At 48.7% G+C, this 21437-nt stretch overlaps 1 protein-coding gene across 1 annotated transcript; it reads right to left on the bottom strand.

Moving 5' to 3' along the window:
• Nucleotides 1–5301: 5301 nt before the first annotated feature.
• TSHZ1 (teashirt zinc finger homeobox 1) lies at nucleotides 5302–21120 on the bottom strand. The gene is made up of 2 exons (XM_014535959.1): nucleotides 21036–21120; nucleotides 5302–9868 (listed from the first exon to the last, which is right to left on the bottom strand). The coding sequence occupies exons 1-2, from the start codon at nucleotides 21118–21120 to the stop codon at nucleotides 6660–6662; spliced, it is 3294 nt and encodes a 1097-aa protein (XP_014391445.1). The 3' UTR covers nucleotides 5302–6659.
• Between the last annotated feature and the right edge of the window lie 317 nt (nucleotides 21121–21437).

Raw genomic sequence — 21437 nt, 5'->3', positions numbered from 1 at the left:
TGAGTTGGGAGTTTTTAGCACGCTCACAGGAGAGGGTGAGCAGGTGCGTGTGTGTGCACGTACGCTGGAAGCAGAGGGGTGGGGGAGAGAAATACAGAGTACCAGGAATTATCTGTGCATAAAGAAATTAAAAGAGAATATTTCCAGAGCAATTGAAGCCCATCTCCTGAACAATGACGACAGCTCCTCATTTTCGACAACAATAGAGGGCACGTAGGAGTCAGCTCATTAGAATATCTGTGGCTCTTTTCTGTTCTCTCTGCATTAAGCCCCCATAATGTCAGTTGTCACTTATTAATGACAATTAACTAGTAATCAGCACTGAGACTCTTCGAGGTGGTCTTTGCCTGACAGGTGAAGAAAGAGAACATTGCGGAGTGCCACGCGGTGACATGGAACCTTCAAAGGGAGTGCGGCATTTCCATAAATTACTTCAGAAAGAAATTTCCTTTATACATTCTCACTAACGCTTAAGGATCTTTAACCCTAGAGAGGCCACACTCCAATTCTCCTTTTGCAATGTCTTTCTTACCAAATGAAACCTGCGAACCATCTACGGTACTTACAATTGGATCTCCATCCTCTCGTCCAAGACACTCACTCCACAGGCCACCTCGCTCTTCAAACAATTTAGCTTCTGCTATTTAGTTTTAGTTATGTCTAGCCGTACACGTCACCTTAGTGACGTCCCTCCGTGACGCACATCCCTGCGCTGGTTACATTTTACCAGTGGTTGCAGTGGTCCAGTGGCTGACTTCTCTCGGGCACACTCTCTCTCTTCACTCCCTCGTGATACGGTGACAGGATGACCGCAGCCTCTGATCCGTGCAGGGTCTCCCCACCCCCAGTCGGAGCCCTCCTATCTCCCACCTCTCTTCCTACTGGCACGGAGCAGGACAGCCTTCCCCACCCTGCACACAGGATCGACCATCTGAACACAGGCACCTACTTGGCACACACCTGCTTGCCCACGGGCTCTTCCTCCTGGTTTCTCTGTGATGCTAGAAGTGCCTGACTAACCTGAGGACTCGGAGTGGGGTTTTCAAGAAGGAAATATTTGGAGTGTGAGTAAGAAGGCTAAATGTTATCACTAGAAGAGAAACATATGCATTCTGTCTTTGAGGAGTTGAGGCTCCGGAAAGGCCAAATTTGCCCTGAGAATGGCATGATGACACCTGGCAGCCAGTGTGCCCCTTGCTAGAAGTGCGTTGAGCAAGGGCATTGCCGATTTCACATGTTAAAAAGGTGGACTGCATCTATTCATGTCCAAACAATGCAATTAGACTATTCTCCTAGAATGGAAACCACTGGCAAAGTGGATGACATTCAAAGCAGTGATTCGGATGTAAGACTGTCTATTCCTGATAGAGAATTCCACCCTTGAACAGGTAAGCCTCTGGAAACAGGCAACAAGGAGTTTAGAATCTAAATGTCTCAGGGGGGGAAAGGCGGCATGTTTTTATGAAAACAGAAATTTTAAGAAATGGAAGGTCACCTGGAGACTCACTTTGTGACCCCTTTTTTAGAATAAAATCTATTGTTTCTTCCCAAGCACCTAAGGTGGTGGGAACACGCCGTGTCGCCTGGCGCGCCCATCGTTTTGCAAGAATTTCATGAGATTACAATGCTTCCCTGACAACAAACAAGATGTTAGGCACTGTCACTGTCAGTTTCCAACTACCTAACCGGAACTTAAAGATGAATGTACATGGTATATTTAAGAAAACAATCGCCATGAAAAGAATTGCACTTTAAATGCCTTCCTATTTTAAAAATATCGCTCACAGTAATCTGAAGTTTGAACGAAGTCCTTTCCGTCAGCTTGCAGATCACTTCAGATTTGAATGCCACCGGTGCCCACTGCCTGGTGAGAGAAGCCATGGAAAAGGAAGGTGTCCCAGTCGTGGCCCTGGAGTCCAGCTCTGAGAGGTGGCGCAGTGTCGGTTATAGGTGTTTGTTCTAATAAAACAACCGGAAATACTGAGTGGAATGTTCTTTGCACTCATTTCTAATAGTGAAAACTTGAGAAGAATCTAAATGTTGCTTTTTAAAATTCTATCTAAACCAGAGACCATCTCAATGAGAAATGTGTGATATTTAATGAAATGGGAAAATACTCATTATCTACTATCAAGTAAAGAAAAGTACAAAAGGGTGTTCAGTGTGATCTCTATTTTGTAGAAGCCTGACAGGGGGAAAAAAGATGTTACCACTAAAATATTAACAATGATTTTTTCATAGATGAAAGCAATAGTTATTTTTATTTCCTTCTTTATATCTTTGTGTTCCAAGCTTTGGGCAACGACTATATATTGCTTCTATTACAGGAGTAAAAGTTATGTAAAAAGCACAGGTACTCTCCAAATTTTACTCTTTTTAAGTTTACAATTCAATAACTGGCCTTCATCTTCAGAAAAATAATCAGAAAGGCAGTAACATGAAATTTTACCTTGGAAGAAAGCAGAAACCTTTATTTGTATAGACAGGTTTCTGAGAATTTGGAAGAAGTTTAGATATGTTTGACTAATGTAAGAAACTTTATAAAGATCACAAAATATGGAAATGTAGTGACATAAATTTTGAGTTATTAATTGCTTCTTTTTTCATGCAATACCTAAAAGATTGTTTCTCTTACATAAAGTATTATCTACCATTATTTCATTGGCTTCCTACCTCTTTAAATATTGACTAAATAACAATATATCTTAACCCAACACATTCTGAAGAATATCTCAAACCTTTTAGAATCCCACAGTTAAAAGAAAAAGTATGCCCGACACCGTGTTTCAGTGATTGAGTGTCAACCTGTAAACCAGGAGGTCATGGTTCTATTCTTGGTCAGGGCACCAAGTGGCCGGGTTGCAGGCTCTATCCCCAGTAGGGGGCACAGAGGCAGCTGATCAATGGTTCTCTCTCATTGTTAATGTTTCTATCTCTCTCCCTTCACCTCTGAAATAAATTTAAAAATATATATATTTTAAAAGTGTTTAGTTTTCAAATAGGGTAACTTTTGCATGTGCACAAGGTCACCTAACCAATAGAAAACACTGGGCAGCCACGTGACTAGCCAGCCCCCTACAGCCTCCTACCGGTGGGCAGGTGGCCAGCTCTCTCCAGCTCCTTGGGGGCCTTTGGCTGTCGAGTTCTAGAAGTGGAGACCTGATGTCTGGACTAAGGAAGGACTGGGAGAAACGCAGAGCACACTCGAGACTAGATGAAGGCGAGGATGGGTGCATGTATCCAAACACAGATGAAGGAAGCAGAACCATCTGTAAGGTGAATCCTCAAATTAGAGGTGGCAACTGCTTCCCTGGGTTACTCACCATCTGCCTACACAAATCAAGTTTTCACAGGACTAGGTAGACCTGTAGTCATTGAAGCTGCTACATATTCATAACAAACATTACTTCAACTTAGTTTTCAGATCCCATAGAAAACAGAGCTGTCCTGTTTTTGCAATCTGAGGTGGGTTGCAGCTGGAAGCCACGTGAAGAATGAATGTCTGCTCAGGATGGCACTCACGTCCCTGTCTGTCAGCATCACCTGAAACCCTCAGCTGTCGTCCCCATCCCACAGAAGCTACCCACCCCTGGGCCTGCAAAGGGGGCGATTAGGAGTACGGCTGGGGCAAAGCCAGAGCTTTGAGCTCAGGCTCAGGTTGTGTCAATTTCAAGCCCCCAAACCGTGGGCATCTCTGTGCTGGGCTGGGCTCCTCATCTGTGGAGTAAAAGCCCCTCCCCATGCTGTGAGACCCAAATGAGTTGCTGTGGGTGAAGCACCAAGGATGTCCCTGGCACGGAGTAGCATCCCCTAACTATAACTAGGTCCCCACCTCCAGCATCAGTATGAATGGTGGTAAGACAAATTAGTCTTGTATTATCTATCGGTTGGAGAACTGGGGTTAATGAATTAGAAAAAGAAAAAATTGCCCAGCGGCATGGCTCAGTGGTTGAGCATGGACTTATGAACCAGGAGGTCATGGTTTTGTTCCCGGTCAGGGCACATGCCTGGGTTGTGGGCTCGATCCCCAGTGTGGGGTGTGCAGGAGGCAGCCCATCAATAGTTCTCTCTCATCACTGCTGTTTCTAACTCTCTCTCCCCCTCCCTTCCTCTCTGAAATCAATGAAAATATATTTATAAAAAGAAAAAGAAAGGAAGCCTGCATCTGGGCCTAGACCCCAGTGTCAGAACTCGGGTTGCAAGCAGCTTTCAAATAGCTCAGTGGCTGTGCCACTGGGGCCCAATCCCCAAATGGCACCTCCCTTCACACCACGTGCCTGTGGCTCTGACTCTTCCTACTGGTGAAATCACATAATCATGTTTGTGGACCTGTGGCAAAGAAAACCTAACTTCAGAGGATTCTCATTCAAGGACCCCATGTCCACCAGAGGCCTGTCATTCTTCTCCATCACCCCTGCAGCCCAAAGTACAGTCACCCAGTAACTGAACCCAAGTGGCTGAAGCTCCTGAAGGACGGAACTATTTACCAACGAAAACAGTCGGGACAGTAGGCCAGCTCGCCAGTGTCCAGGGCATTAGTATAGACTATAAATAGGGCCACCTGGTCGGCCGTCCGGCTGCCCGCCGGACAATGGGCAATAGTGGGCACAGCTCAGCTGCTCAGCTGCTTCCAAACAGAGCGTCCAAAGTCTGCCCTTTCTCAGGATGTATTTAACAGAAATTTAAGCAAAAGGTAGGAAAAGAAATCTCCATGCCATGTCCTGAAGCGCTCCTGGGGTTTCCCTCAATACAGACGGAGCCCTGGATCTCAGGGCTCAGTGCTCACAGCCTCACATGCCCAGGGTGCCCTCAGAGAGTCCTGGGTGCTCAGGGCAACCTGCAGAAGACTGGTCCCGAACCCTGAACCAGACGGCAGCTTGTGTTTTAAAACTGTGCATTTTTTAAAGCACAGATAACAGACTTTCCTCTTTAGAGAATGCAGAGCTGGTCCCAAGGCCCTGGGTCTTCCCTGCCACCCCATCAAGTCCCCGGACGCCCGGAAAGCACACTGGGAACACCTCTAACTGTCCATGTGGGCTCTCCACGCGCAGGCCTCAGGCTCTCTATGGACTAAACACCCATCACTCAACAGTTCAACTCGGTGGCACCCAGTGGAGTTAAAAATGCTAATTATCGTTTCTAAAAGCGCAATACTTATCATTTGAGTGAAGGCATGTCAGCACACAAATCACAAAATGATGATTCTGAGTGGGATTTCTGTTGGTCGATTGCATCAGCAAGACCTCTCGCTGCTGAAATAACATCTCCCGAGGTGGAAGAATGACGACATGACAATTGACGTAAACCAAGAACGGCGTGAGGATTTATTTTACAGTTGAGAAAACAGTGGATTTAATTGTGTGAACCCAAATGTACTGTACAATATTAATGACAGAACATCAAACATATAATTAATAGTGCCTTGCTTTGTCTTCATTTATTTATTTTTTTGTCTGATATACATGCATCTGGAGAGATGCAAATGCCAGTAAAATTTCTCTATTTAAATCAAGCTGCAGGAACTAATTTTTATTCAAAAATCGTGGTTTTACATTATATACACAGAAATTTAATATAAAATGACAATATAAAAAGTTAAAAGAGAAAGCATACAGCCAGAAGGTACAAAGAAAGTTGGATAGGTTAAAATGGTAGGATAGGTAACCATTTAGGATGGTAGGATAGAGGAGTTTTTAAGCGGATGCTGCCAATTTATAAGGGAAGTACTCCGACATTTGCCCCGTGTTTTTTTTTTTCATTTATCAATGCAGCGCGCTATAGAAAGGTCAGCTTGTACCAAAGCTTACATTTGTAAATAACTATAAACCGCAGTATTTTACAAGGGAAAAAAAAGAAATAGCATTTTTACACGTTTTAAATAATAGCTTGCATACTTTTTTTTTCTTTTCTTTTCTTTTTTTTTTTGCCAAAAGTGGCATTTTCTTCAGCATCCAGAGGGTCTGGGCATAGTGGCAACTGGGGTGTTTGTTGTTAGTTTTTTGTTTTGTTTTTTGTTTTGAACGTGTGACGTTGTGGCTTCCTAACCCCGCAAGTCCTAGACAACTTCTGTCTTCCAACAGCGGCATGCATGTTCCCTTCACAAACCAGTCTGCATATAAAAGCTCATTTTTTAATTATTAAATAAGTTTTGTGTCTGACACAGCTTTTGATCTGAATGAAATGCCTTTAAGCCTTTTCTTTTTTCTTTTCTTTTTTTTTTGGAGTGAAAGGCACAGAGATGCGATTACAGTCCCCAAAGGGTTAAATTTGACACCACTAGGTCCTATGACCTTTATTGTCATGGCAACTTTGTAATGTTTAGGATGACTTTTTATCATTGTTATTTGTGTCTTTCTTTCCTGCTAAGTTGGTGTCTCTGAGTAGTGTGCCCCATCATTTCCTACAAAAGATAGCTTAACATCAAGAACAGATGTTGAAAATAAAGGTCAGACTTTGACTCACGGAAAAAGAAAAATGACATGCGCAATCAGACAAAGAGCATATAAATATAGCTACAAAACATGTGTAAGAAAAACCGAGGTCCAGGCAGGCCGTTCGGCAACCCAGGAAGGCTGATTTTGGAGGCTCAGGCCGGGCCTAGTGCAGTGTGAAGACGTTTAGTGCAATGTGCCGGGCGGGGTCCCTCGCGTACCTGGCCGCTACTGTTTCTCCAACTCTGTCACGTAGATCAGGTGGTCCTCCGGGGACTTGCCGTGGGTCTTGCTAAGGTGCAGTTTGACTGCGTGTTTGCTCGCAAAAGTCCGGTTGCACAGCTTACACTGGAATGTGGAGCCCAGATCGTCCTCGGCAGCCCCCACCGGGCCCACGGCCTTGTTGGCCAGGACCTTTGAGACACTCTGCTGGTCCTGAATCTGGTTGAGGGGCAGCTTGGAGAGGTCTTTCAAGCTGAAGCCCAGGTGCGTCTCTAGGTGACTGATGTACGTGGGCGCAGTTCTGAACTGAGAGGCACAATCGTTGCAGAAGAACACAGGGTGCCCTGTGTCCAGGTTCTTCAGGAACTTGGTCCCGCCTGTCCTCCTCAGCTGGTACTTGACGTTGGCCAGCCAGTGGCTGATGGTGGTCATGGACAGCCCCGTGAACTTGGAGATGTGCACCCGCTCTTGCGGGCCCAGGTCTGACAGGATGTACTTCCCCTCGGGCGTCTCCCGCAGGCTGGAGGCGAACTGGGCCTGCAGGATGAGCAGGTGCTGGGGGTTCCAGTTGGACTGGCGGCCCTTCCGCTTGTGAACAGGCGACAGCTCGTCCAGCGCCTCCTCGAAGCTGCTGGCATCGGCATCTGACTTCTCGGACACCGTGGAGGGCGTGGAGGACTTGGGGGTGAGCCGGCCCGTGAGGTTCTTCACCATGTCGGAGATGTCCATGAGCGCGCTCTCCCGCAGGGGCGAAGAAACTGCGTCGGCCACACCGGAGACCAGGGGCTTGCTCTTGGCCTTGGTCAGGTCGATGGGCTGGTCGCTGTTCTCGTAGTAGTAACGGTCGATGGCGTCGGCCTGCTTGGCGGGGGTGGCGGGGTAGATGGGCTTGTCCAGCATGCTGTTGCTGATTTTGTACAGCATAGCCAGCGGGTCCAGCGAGGGGCTCACGGGCTTGGACACTTTGCCTAGGTGTGTGTTCATGATGGACTGCAGCGCGCTCAGAGGGCTGATGAACGACGGCTCCGGCGAGTGGTCCGTGATGATGCCCAGGCTGCTGCAGCCATTGGTGACTTTGGCTTTGAGTGGCTCGGTGCCGTTGGGGGTGTGGGCCTCCACCGCACCCTCCTTCTTGGCCTTGCCCACCTCCACCTCCGGGCCCTTCTTCTGCTGGGTTTTGCTGCTGCTGTCCTCTGTCCTAGGGAAATCCTTATTTTCTTTGGCCACGGGGGACATGGCCTTGGCTGGTGAGCCCTTCTCCTTCTCCACGGGCCTCTCCTCCTTCTTCACGTTGACCTTGCCCGTGACCTTCTCCACCAGCTCCTCCATGGCTGACACGTTGCTCTTGTGGGGCGGCGGCGTGAGGCTCCCCGGGGAGTGCAGCAGCGCGTTGTGCTCCGAGGACAGCGACTTCACACTGCCGGCATAGGATGGCTGCATCTGCACGCTCTGCACGGCTGGCAGCGGCTTCACGGCGCCCGGCAGCTGGTAGGCCGCGTGGATGCTGGGGTAGCCGCCCCACGAGGGCGCGCCGTTCTGGGCTTTGCTGATGGCTGTGGAGACCGTGTTCTCCAGGGACTTCAGGATGTCCACCCCGCCCTTGGGGCTGTCATCCAGGTCCTCCTCGCGGAGGTACTGATAGAGCGTGGTGGGCTCAAACTTCTCGGAGGTGTCCTCGCTCTCCTCCTTGATCTTCTTCTCCGTGTCACCTGCCACTGGCACCTTCTCCTTGTCTGGTTCCTTTTTCTCCTCAGAGGTCGTGGACCCCGCCGGCGAGTCGGGCTGCTTTTTGATGTGGGAGGTGGGGAGCCGGGTGTGCGTGGTAGGGGGTAGAGGGATGGACTGGATCTTCTCCTCCACCACAGGGTCCAGCACCAGCTGCTTCCCCTTCTTGGAGGCGGAAGTGGTCACCTTCAGGAAGTGGCCGGTGACCATCATGTGGGCGGTGAGCTGCTGCAAGGTGTCGTGGGAGCTGCCGCACTCCATGCACTTGAGGATCTGCGCTTTGCGGGCCTCGAACTGCCAGGTGTAACTGGCACCGTTCTGGTAGCCATAGCGGTTGTTGGGTGTCACGTAGGGGTTGGCGGTCTTCTGGTCCTTGGCTGACTCACTCAGGGCGGCCTCTGCGGTGACCCCTGCTGGTTCAGGGGAGCACGGGGACGCCAGGTCCTGAAGGGCTCGCTTTTTCGTGGAAGGGACCAGTTTGGTGATGGCTGGTACTGGCTCCTTCAGAGGCACTTTCTGGTAATGCTTAGTCTTGATCATGTGGACGCTCAGGTCTTGTAGGGACTCGAAGGAGTGGCCACAGTACATGCACTTGAGCACCTTCTGGGCATCCTCCTTCCCTTCCATTTCCATCAGGGAGCGCTTCCTGGGCTTGGACCACCGCTTGGTCTTCTCGGAGTCCTTGTCCCTGTTGTCGTCGCGGTAGTGGCCCGTCTCGTTCATGTGCACGGTCAGCTCCACCAGCGTGTCGTAGGCGGCGCTGCAGTCCTTGCAGCGGAACTTGCTGGCGCCTGTAAACACCGAGCCGTACAGCTTGTTGTTCTGCCTGTAGAGCTGCACGGTGCTGAACAGGCTGGGCTCAGGCAGCAGCCCGTACGTGGACGTCTGCTGCAGCGTCTTGGCCAGCGCGGCCTGATGCCAGTCGTAGCCCGAGCCGCCGCTGTTGCTGGTGCTGGTGCTGGTGCTGGAACTGGTACTGGTGCTGGAGCTGGAGCTGGAGCTGGGTGTGCTGGCGGTGGTGCCCGTGGTCCCCACCGTCGTTGTGGCGGAGGGCGTGGGGGTCGGGGTGGAGCTCTCCTTGGGGCCCACATCGTTGCTGCTGGCTGTCGAACTGGACTTCTTTAAATCCAGTGCTAAGCTGGACCAGCAGGACTCTGAGAATAAGTTCGCGTAGACGGCCTTGATTTGTGCCAGGCTGTCCTGGGGGTAGGAGGCGCTGTCTGGACCCTGTGGGTCCTCTTTGTCTTCTCTGGAGGAGGAGCTTTTGAAATGGGCGAGCTGGTCACTGTTTTCACTGAAAGGTGACCCGTAGCCGGCGTCCTGGTTGGTGGCCGTGCTGACAGGGGAGTCCTGGTAGCTCGGGGCCTCTTTGATCTCGGCTTCGTCACCGCCCACGTAGTCACCGTCCTGAATGTCCAGGGACAGCCCATCCTCCTCCACGTTTTCTTCATCTATTTCTGCTGCCTTCAATTCTTCCTCGGGAACATAAGCTAGGGCAGAAAAATGACACACAGTGAGAAGCAAATCACGTTCAAGGACATGGCCTCCCCAGCACGCACACCATGTTTCTCCTCGAGCTCCCAGGCCGCAAGGCTATCACCTCTAAGTGACCACCCACTCTGCACCTCGGAGCCAGAAATTAGGTTTCAACCAGGACAGACTCTCTCCTGGGAGAAGACCCTGCAAGGAAGGAGCCTCAAGGGGAGGGCAGGTCCTTCTGAAGACGTCGCGTGGGGATGCAGCTGGGAAGGAAAGGAAGGAACCCCATCACCCCCTCCTGCAGGCTTCTCCTTTCCTAAGCGATGACCGGCACGTCCCTCATGCCTTCCCACCAGGTGGGACCTGCTGTCAACTTTTAGGGCAAGGTATTCCATAGACAGAATTACACAGTTTCTCTAAGTATAAAGACTCCTCAGTGACAAGTGATAAAAATGCTCTGGCCCTCCCTCAAAAGGAGGCCACCTAGCAGCTCAGGCCCCTGCCTGGAGGGAGCAGACGTCACCCAGAGGGGACACCAGGCAGGTGTCAAAGAGCCAGGTGGTACAAAGAAGCATTATTTGCAGGAGCCAAAGGGGGAAAACAACCCAAGTGTCCCCTGACAGACAGAAGCATGGACAGGCAGAATATGGCATGTTACCCGTGAAAAGAAAGGAAATCCTGACACCTGCTACAACATGGATGGGCCTTGAGGACATTGCGCTCAGTGAAACGAGTCAGTCACAAAGGACACATACTGTGTGATTCCACTTACATGAGCACCCAGAGGAGTCAGATCCATAGAGACAGAACGCAGAGGGTGGGTGCCAGACTGGGGTGGGTGCCCAGGAGCTGTTTAATGGGGGCAGAGCTTCGGTGGGAAGGAAGAGGTAAAGTTCTACAGGTGGCAGGTGTGATGGCTGCACAGTGATGTCACTGAACTGGACACTTACAAATGGCTAAAATGGCAACTTTTATGTCATGAATATTTTACCACAATAAAAACAGGCTCTGATTTTAACAAGGCCAGTAGTGTGTGCTCCGGCAGCCTAGTCCAGGCTACGTGTGCACGGCACACTGACTTCTTGATTGAAGGCAGCATTTCCCAGGGGACACTGCAAGATATTGACAGCTGTCCTGTGAGTGAGAGGGTTGGAAGGCATCTAAATCATTAGATAAAACCTGACATTTTTGCTGCAGGACATTTTAGATTCTTTAACGTCGTGTGCCATACCTTGTTAATCCTCCAGGGACATAAAATGGCATGCCTCTCCTCTTATTTGACCAATCTATTTTACTTACTTTTTATTATTTTCATTATTTTTTGAGGGGATAACTACCTGAAGTAGTGTTCCATTAACTACTTGGGAAATTGGGGGTTAAGATATTTTCCAGAAAGGCTCTATTAAAATACACTGATACGACCTGAGAAGGGTGTCTCATTAAATGTAATCACTCATTATCACATTATCAGAGCCGGATCCTAAGGGAATGTGGCAAAGCGCACTTATGTTTCAGAGATGGTTGAGAGGACAGACAGAGACCATCTTGTGTGCCCAGGGGGCGGAAGCAGGGCAGGCAGGCGACAGGAGAGCCTCAGCACCTGCGGACGGAGGACTTCAGATGCCAGCGGCAAGCACTCCAGAGCGGGGGCACACACAGTCACTGTTAAGCACACACACACCCGTGCACACGCACAGCCAATGACAACCATGCCTGCTGCCCAACGGGCCATTTTCATTTGACCATCTCCCTCTAACCTGCAGGACCTTCCAGGTGGCATCACCAAAATGCCTATTTTGCAGATGAGAAAACTGAATCTTGGAAAAGCTGACTGACTTCCCCAAGTTACATGGGAAACAGTGGATACAGGACTGGAATTTGGGTCACCTGACCTCCAGTCCCAGATGTTGCCACCCAGCCACCATCAGCACCAAGTCACTGTCCTTTGTCCTGTCAGCATCCCATTGCCAGCGAAACCTCCAGGAAACATCTTTGGATGAATCAGTGACCCAAAGTAATTCTGTATTGAGTATTCAGAAACCTTGGATGTCAACTAAAATTGAAAAATAAAAAAATATTTTTAAAAAACTGGATGGAAAGAGATTAATAAATTCCTTGAGAATAAAAAAAAATATTTAGAAACTTCTCATGTGCCAGTCATGCTGCTACACATGAGAGAATCTTGATGAAAGAGAGTAAAAGGAGAGAAACTTTAAAATGTTGACACCCTTCAGCCCAATAATTTTACTTTTGGAAGCAGAGTCTAAAGACATGAAATGCAGACCATGCATGTGAACAAAGAGGCTTCATGGGAAGTGACTACCATCTAAACCAGTGGTTCTCAACCTTCCTAATGCCATGACCCTTTAATACAGTTCCTCATGTTGTGGTGACCCCCAACCATAAAATTATTTTCGTTGCTACTTCATAACTGTAATTTTGCTACTGTTATGAATCGTAATGTAAATATCTGATATGCAGGATGTATTTTCATTGTTACAAATTGAACATAATTAAAGCATAGTGATTAATCACAAAAACAATATGTGTTTTCCGATGGTCTTAGGCAACCCCTGTGAAAGGGTCGTTCGACCCCCAAAGGGGTCGCAACCCACAGGCTGGCAACCCACAGGTTGAGAACCGCTGAAAACCATCAGCAGTGAGCGCCGGTTTAGTCATCTGTAGTTTAGTCCTGTGATGCAATATTGTCCCAACATAATGAAGTATGCTTTGATGACATGGGCAAAGTCATTAGATGAAAAAGGCAAAAGACAAAACTGGGCACCGTGGAAAAATCCCTTTAAGGAATGTTGGTCACAGTTATTTATAGCTGGTGAGTGCCTGGGTCATGTGTGGAGTGAGGTGGCTGTTGATAAGTATCCATATTTTCAAAATCTCCTTTGCTGTTTTCAGCTTAACAAATATAATAAATAAATACAACTGTCCATTTGACACCATTTCTGGAACAAAATAGTTGGCAGCCACTGGCCAGACCCTGAAATGAGGGATCCCGGGAGGGCAGGGCCCAGCCTGGGGAGGGAGTGTGGGCCGGGCTTTGCTTATTCTTACCATTTTTGAAAATATTAGAAAGTAGTCCTAAAAAAACAACAACAAATAAAAAGAAAACAAATAAACAACAACAAAAAGAAAGTATTAAAAAGTAGAGGGGAGGCGAGAACACTGAAGGCGTGGATGGTAGGGTTCCTGTGGGTCTGCCCCCCAGATACCCAACCCTCCTGCCCGGCCCCTGTATTCCTGCCCCTCCTGGGAGCTGCCCAGAAGGGGAGGAGGGTGCTGGGGCCTCAGACGGGAGCAGCTGCAGGGACCCTCCGGAGCCACCAGCCCAGCAGCTCAGTGGTCACCTGTGGCCCAGGTCAGCCTTCAGTCCGGGCTCACACGGGGCAGAGGCCATGGTTCTGGTTAGCAGCCTTCCCAAGACCTGGAGGGGAGGTAGTGGACAGACATGATGAGACTGGGCTGGGAAACGGCGGATCCCATCTCTCCTCTCCTCACGAGCTTGCAGAATTGAGAGTTGGCTGTGAATGAGGAAAACGGATATGGAGAGGTGACAAGTAGACAGCCCAGGTCTCCGGCCCCTGCTTGGTTACTGGCTTACAGTAAATGCCATGCTTTGCTATTGTTTTGCCACCTGGTGAAGCTATGCAATCAGACCAAATTACATGTTTATCTACACCAAACTAGGTCTTACACCTGCAAACGTGATATCCATGAACAGATGGCCATTATATCAAAATACACGGAATCCAAGGGGCCAACTCCCAAAAGGGGCCCCCACACACCTGAGGGGTGAATGCCCAGCCTCAATTCACGGTAGAATCTTGCAACACACTTCCTTCCAAATCTATAATCGGTCACTTGGAGAGTCACTTCACCTCTGTTTCGGAGACAGTGAGAGGTTTTAATCAAAGTTAGAAAATATTGAGAAATGAAAAAGGCAGAGAACACAGACACGGAGCTGATTCCTCCCTCCTCTGAAAGGACACCAACATACAGGCAGCATCTCCGTTCATCGGATGTGAGTTACCGTTTTTTGCAGGATGTTTGACGCTGCTGAGCGAAGAGCTGAGAGGCCACTTCTGCTCTGACATCAGGTGAGCAAACATTTTTCTACCACTTTGGCCAATGTCAGTTGCCCTGTTCCAATCATGAAAGCACCTGATTCATAACAGAATTACTTCTTTACTTAAAACCCAACAGAATCCATTTTTAAGAATCACAATAAAATGGCCTCTGGTTTTTACCCAATTCTAATTTAATTAGGTATCCACAGGTAACTTCCTGAACATAAATACAATTTCTCCTTCTCACGGCCTCAGAATTTAATTTCAAGTGAAGTGAGAAATAAGACGCCTCATTTTGAGGCCCCTCCCCATGAGCACATCAGGGATTGATCTTAGGTCTGGAGTTGGCCGCATGTTACAGAAATATAATTATACAAGTGGAGAGCCCAAATTAGAGCTTAAACCATTATTGAAAAGACCAAAAGCTTTTCTGATTTTCAGCCATGTCAGGAAGAAAAAGAAGAGAAAATATAGGAGAACCTTGAAAAATTAAAGAGAAGTGGAAATGAAGTGAGAAGAGCAAACAGTGAGGGCAGGTCCTCATGATTCTTTCTGCATCTGAGGGGTGACGCACCCCTAACAGGGCCCAATTGGAATTATAGGTAAGTCACCCTGTTGGATACCATTTAGAAATCCAGCGAGGGACCTTGCATGAAATACTTCTCCACGCCACACAGCTGAAACCCAGCAAAAAAAGGTAACCCCATTAGTACCCATCCACGCCCTGTACACCATACACCTGGCCTTCACGAAGGACATCTGGTTATCATGAAGGAGCAGCAATGACTGTCTCCGGACCCAGTCACTTTGCCCCTCAGCACTGGCAACCTGAGGTTCTCCAACAAAACGGCCCCTGTTAGAAAGTCAGCCCTGCGCCTTCGCTAAGGGTGTGGCCGTGAGAGATGAGGGTAGAACGGGTTCCTATAGTTTCTGAACCCCACACAGGGCTTATGTCCCAGAAATGCCTCCATCTTCAACCCAGTAGCTCAGTCTCATAAAAGCACAGGAGAGAAGAAGAGAAATGGGAAAGTCAACCCTTGAGGGTTGGGGCATAGAGTAAGCAAGTGTGGGCACACCCAGACCCACAGGGATTGACTGGAGACTAACTTTTCAAAGAGAGTCGGGGAGCCTTTATCTTTAAATAGGCTACATAGAAATTATGTACCAATGGATTACACCACAAGCTAACATGCCCCACATAGTCACTTCTATACACAACACCTGACTTCCTTGATATTCCCTTAATAACCATAGTGGTGTCTGAACTAAAGTTGCATCCATGCTGTCATGACAGGCAACATCTGCGCTTACTGTAACAATTATGCTTATTTTCTATAGAATTCACTATTATCAGTGAATTCTCATAACTGCGTTCCTAGATGCTTTTTAAAAAAATTTAGGCAGAGGGAGAGAGAGAGGGAGGGGGGAGTGAGGGAGGGCCAGGACTCATAGAAACTTCTAAATTTGGGTCATTACTTGTCATGATCTTTGTTTTCACCACAAGCTACAATTTTCTAAAAAATCTCTAGCTCATAAGTGTTCAAATGTACCAGAATGTTCTATAGTATTTGTAGAAATTTTTATTTCCGGTGATGAAATTATGAGAATATACTTCACAGGTAAATGAGTGCAATTTTTAAACTAAAAAAGTGTTATGAGGTAGGCTCCTGAATCTCAGAAAATAAAGTAAACCTGACATGTGCTTTTCCCTAAAACTGTCCCCCTGGGTGCTCTCGGCTCCCCGGGGCCCTCACCCCGCCACCTGGAATCTGATGAATGAGTGTGCTTGGGGATGGTAGCTGCAGCATGAAATTCCCCTTTTACAATTACTTACAGAAACAAATGACCTCCCAATCAAATAAAACAAAACCTCTACGTCATTATTTTTGCTTTCTTTCTGTGTCAACACAGCTTTGCCTTCACTCCCTGCCCTTTCTGAGCCTGGCACGTGGTGTGAGTGTGACACTGAGCACACATCCCATGTGACACGGGATGCCAACATGTCATCAGAGGGAGGATGGTCACAGCAGCCTAACAGACCTGGAGGACACCACAGGAAGGCCGTCAAAGCAGTCCCTGCAATGTAGGAGAGAAACCAGCCTCCGTGTGCTAGCATGGGAGTGCATGCATATATGTATGTGTGTGTGAGCGTATGTGCCTATGTAGGGAGTGCATGTGTGTGGGGGTGTGCATGTGTGGATGAGTGTGAATGCATATGTGTGCATGCATGCATGGGTATATGAGTGCATGTGTATGTGCGCACACACGTGAGTGTGTGTATGCATGGTTGTGCATGTATGTGTGGCTGTGTGTGCATGTGGTTGTGCATGTGTGTGTACATATGTAGCTATGTGTGTATGTGTGGGTATGTGTGCGAATGTGTATGTACATGTGCAAGTGTGCATGTATGTGTGAGTGGGTGTACATGTGTGGGTGTGCACATGTGGGCATGTGTACATGTGTGGGTGGGTGTGCATGCATGGGTGAGCAGTGTATACGTGTGTGTGTGTGCATGTGAGAGTGAATGAAAAATTAAAACTACATAGACCCTATTATTTCCAAAATGGGAATGAGACAATTGGATCTTATGGTTAGATTTCACTTTTCTTAAAAAAATTAAATCTTGTTAATATTTTTTGTCATAAAATGTGCCTTTGGATGCCAGCATGTCCCTGAAGACGTGCTGTCACCTGGAGCAGCATGAAATTCTGTGTATTCTAACAAGAGTGGACATATGCGATGTGTATGGTCCAAGCTAGAGCTGAATCTGATGCTAGTATGTGCACCCTGACGGTTTACAGTTAAATGCACACAGTGTCTGAAAAAATGTGTCCATCTCAAAGTGTAATTATACAATGAGGCACAAGCATCTTATCTTCAGCAAATTAGATAAAAATTATGTTTCTCAAATCACAGCCCAACGTTTTTTAAAACATCTTTGTTTCTTTGAAGAAAACAAGATTTACTCTGTTCAACAGTCATGTTAAGACTTGGGAAGCAACAGCTGTATTTGTTTTTTAAGCTAAATGTAGTCAAGTTCCAAATTCCCTCGAGTCTCAGTAACATGGGCTCTGAGCAATTAGGTTTGTGTCCCCTCCCTGAACTGGCACTACATCTGCATCCCAATTATGCACAACCTAAGGTGTCTCCCGAACCGTCCTGTTTTCCAGTTCAGGAGGCCAAGTCTCCAGAACTCCACCTCCTCGCCATCCTTGTCCCCGGAGAGATACTGGTAAGTAGGAGCAGCATTCCAAAGTGGGCTTTCCCTGAACAAGGTGTGCTTTCTAAAAGTCAGCTTTACCACTATCCTTCAAAACCCAGCAGGTCCCCCGGCTACTCAGAGTACCCATTCACACGCAGTATCACTTACGTGTCATATCTGCTCCACCTCGACTAGACATCCCAATGGAAAGTGAATGACATAACGTGTTCCTTCAACGGAAGGGGCTCAGCTTCTGCTGTGCCCCCCATTTTGATATTTGGAATCATTCAGATCCTGGCAGTTAACCTAATAGGCCAGCTGACTACATGTTCCCATTTTTAACTCACTTGGATTTTAAGCAATATCTTCTAGATCAGTGGTTCTCAACCTTCCTAATGCCGCGACCCTTTAATACAGTTCCTCATGTTGTGGTGACCCCCAACCATAAAATTATTTTCGTTGCTACTTCATAACTATAATTTTGCTACTATAAACAATACGTAATTATATATGTGTTTTCCGATGGTCTTAGGCAACCCCTGTGAAAGGGTCGTTCGACCGCCAAAGGGGTCACAACCCACAGGTTGAGAACCGCTGGTCTAGATAGAAGAAAGGTGGTAACATGGGAAAATACAACATATGAATACAGCAATTCAGTCTGAAAATACATTGAGTAATCCGCATTAATGAACTTGAATTCACACTGCTGCCACAGGACCCTTGGCATCTGAGGGTCCCTCGTGCGAGACGGCCTGCGACTTCGCCTGAGGCACAGTGTCATGCAGAGGACACACAGGGAAAGGGGCCTGAGATCCAAAGTTACAGACATTCAAGAGCCCCAGCAGTTCAAAAACAATGGCTCTGCTTCACACGGACAACTAAGGAAGCAAAGGGACTGTCTAGGCCAGTGGTTCTCAACCTTCTGGCCCTTTAAATACAGTTCCTCATGTTGTGACCCAACCATAAAATTATTTTCGTTGCTACTTCATAACTGTAATGTTGCTACTGTTATGAATCGTAATGTAAATATCTGATATGCAGGATGGTCTTAAGCGACCCCTGTGAAAGGGTCGTTCGACTGCCAAAGGGGTCGTGACCCACAGGTTGAGAACTGCTGGTCTAGGCGAAGAGAAGGCCATGGTAAAAGCGGACATTTATAACTACAAGGACATGAAGAAAGCCGAATCCGAGTCCTGCCTTTCAGTCCCTGAGACAGGGTCCTCAGAAACATCCGGGGGCCACGCTGGGGTTTCGCCAGCTGGAGAGAACGCTTCCTGGTGGCTTATCAGAGGGGAGACAGGCCCTGGCCACCCGGCCGGCTCCCTGTCCCTTCCTCAGTCACATCACTAGCAGAGGTCTGTGAGGGGCGCCGTGCATGCGTGGGGAGCTCTGCAGCGATTCTAATCTCCGAGATTTACTGACTCCTCCTCATCATGTGATAAACCCTGTGTCCCAGCATTCTCATTAGAGCTCCATCACCAACGGAGCGCAGATGAATCAGTCCGGATGATTTCATTGAAATGTTCATTTCCATCCCTGCCGGCAACATCAGAATGGGAGTATTTAACCTGGTTCCATTACAAATACAAATGACCGTGAAGGGTAGGACAGATGTTAAAATCACGCCACACAACCGACTTCCATCCATTCTTCACGGGGAGGAACGCTGCGAGATCCCAGGATCCGCCTCCAGGAGGATCTCGGTCCCTGATTCATTAGCGTTACTCATCAGCATTTCCCTCGCTTTCTTCATGAGCGTTCCCAGGCTAGTCGGGCTCATTTAATTTGGAGAAGGAAGCCTCTGTCAGTGATCTCGGTTTGATCAGGTGTGCGGTGGGGACGGGCGAGGGAGACGGGGGGCGTGCCGAGACACAGGCCGGGGGAGAGGAAACAATCTTGTCGAAAATGTTACCTTTCCAACATGAATGATGAAAGAGAAGTCAGTTAGAGACGCGGGGACGCAAAGATGGCTGTCACTTCGGATCGACACTGGCACGACTCACCTAGACAGGTGACACTTTGGTAGAGCAAACTCCCCCTGCATTATTGAGCAGAGGGTGACGGGGCTCCGGCAGGCTGGGCCCCAACGCCCGGGGCACCCGGAGACACGGATTCAGCAGGTGCATGGATTCCGCTCCTCATTTGCATCCTTCCTAGAAGCGGCAGACACGGTCTGCGGCTAAATGAAGAGAAGGGGCTGGCATCTCAGCCCAGGCTCAGCCTCAAGCCCTCTTCGTGGTGTTTTTCTCTGAGGCTGCGACAATGCACCCTAATTAGGGGGTGCTCAGGGCCCCTACCCTAGCCATCATTTTCCTTCTTAGAAGTTTAACCTCAGCCACTATTCCTAGTCCAAGGACATTTCCTTTTTCGACTGCTTCCGAAAGGCAGCCACTGGGGCCCTGAGTCCGCCTGTGACCATGTGTTGGAGAACATACAGGGTTTGGTCAAGACAACTTCCAGGAAAAGGTTTTAAAACAGAAACAAAACAGACTCTGTCCTGGCTGTCCCCACAGAAGAGCCTTTCTCACCACGACCAGCCAAGAGGACATTCAGACCCTCCGCTCCCGGCCTCTAATGTCGCTCCTCCCTTCCCGCCCGCCTCCTTCGGTTCTGCTCAGAAAGCCGCTTGGAAAGAAATGCTGAGCATGTTTAAATTAGTAAGAAAAAAGGAAGAAAAATATGCAGAGGGACAGAGAGAGAAAGCACACGCTATGAAACCATCCAACGTACCCTAGGGGAGCAGATGCGAAGGAAATGAGCAAGGCCAGTCACACACAGGAAAGACTGCCTGACACTAACAGTTCCCACGCACGCGCCGTGGCCGCCAGGAGGGACGAGTGTGCACGTGGACATACACCCTCCGTGGAGGGTGAGGAGCCCGTGACAGTCGCCTGAAGCGTCTTCCCCACAACAACACTGACGTTCCATCCCAAAGAGCAATAAGATATATTCCGGGATAACGACCCGCCCACATGGACAGAATGACTTTCCCCGGCCCTCTAGTAACGTATTTAGGACAACTGATAATATACTGTTATTTTGAAAGAAATAATGTCCTTGTTTCTGGGTAAACATTTCATTCCCACAGACTATGTGCTCAGCCAGCACTATGCTCTGGGTTACAATGTCACGGAATAATAACAGGTAATATTTACCCAGCTCTCCTCTGAACCCGACGCCATCCCCGGCGTTCGGCACTATGAATGTTGTTCGTTCATCGACACGATAAGGGGAAAGCCTGCCCTGACTCTCCACGTCCACACGAGGAAACGGAGGCATAAGGTTACCTGAGCGGCCCCCGCTACACAATCAGCTGGTTGCAGAGCAGGACGCCCCCCGCTTCCCCCGGAGCCAAGTCCCAGACGGGCACCCACACAGCCACACAGGGGCCACTGCTGCCAGCAGCTGTAAGTGGCGTGGTTGGAATGAACTCTGTCTTCAGAACATGCTGTTTGTAAAATCAGCCCTTACCTGCGTGGCGTCAGTGAGAGTGGTGTCGAGCAGTTCTGCCGGAGAGCCGTGGCCATGCACCAGCCTCGGCAGCACTCCCAGGGATGCCAGGCGGGGGACGGCCGCAAGCCACCGGTTTCCAGCCAGGGAGACCCAGACTGGTCCCAGAGACAGGAAACAGAACGATGTGGCCAGGAGTTGGGGAAGGGGATGTGGGAAATTGTTTCACGGTTGCAGAGTCTCAGTATGGGAAGATAAAAAGTTCTGGAGATGGATGGTGATGATGGCTACACAACGTGACTATACTTAACTCCACGAAACCACGTACCATCATAAAAAAGGGAGGGCCGAAAATCCCTGTTTCCAACTGTGCCAAACCAGGCTCTGCCCACCCAGAGCCTGGGCTCTGCACTGCCCCGGGCAGCCCTCCAGGACCCTCCGCGCCATGCAGTCCAGCAGTCTGCCCCTGCTGGGTCAGGTCTCCGGGGGCCACAGCACCTGAGTGGCACTTGCTCCTGGCAGCTGTCATGGTGCCTGAACGAAGTAAGTGTCCAGTACCTCTAGGCTGGAATGATGAACTGAAGAAAAAGCAAACACTCATCCCAAAGCCAATGGAGGCGCATAAACGCACGGAGGATGATGCTTTGTGCGCAGACACCACGGGTTTCCATGTGGCCCCGTCACCTGGGGAGCGGGCTGGGCTGAAGCACAGCAGCGATAACTTAGTTTACCAATCCCTAGTATAAAATTCAATTCCTGCTTACAATTCCTTCAAGAAAGACAAACATGCTTCCAGTCTGCGTGGCAATCAACATGAAGCCTTCATCCATCTATCGTCCTTCCTCA

This window comes from Myotis brandtii, unplaced genomic scaffold (genome assembly GCF_000412655.1).
Source record: "Myotis brandtii unplaced genomic scaffold, ASM41265v1 scaffold154, whole genome shotgun sequence".
In the NCBI taxonomy this organism is placed as follows: domain Eukaryota; kingdom Metazoa; phylum Chordata; class Mammalia; order Chiroptera; family Vespertilionidae; genus Myotis; species Myotis brandtii.
This window is presented reverse-complemented; position numbering and strand designations above follow the sequence as displayed.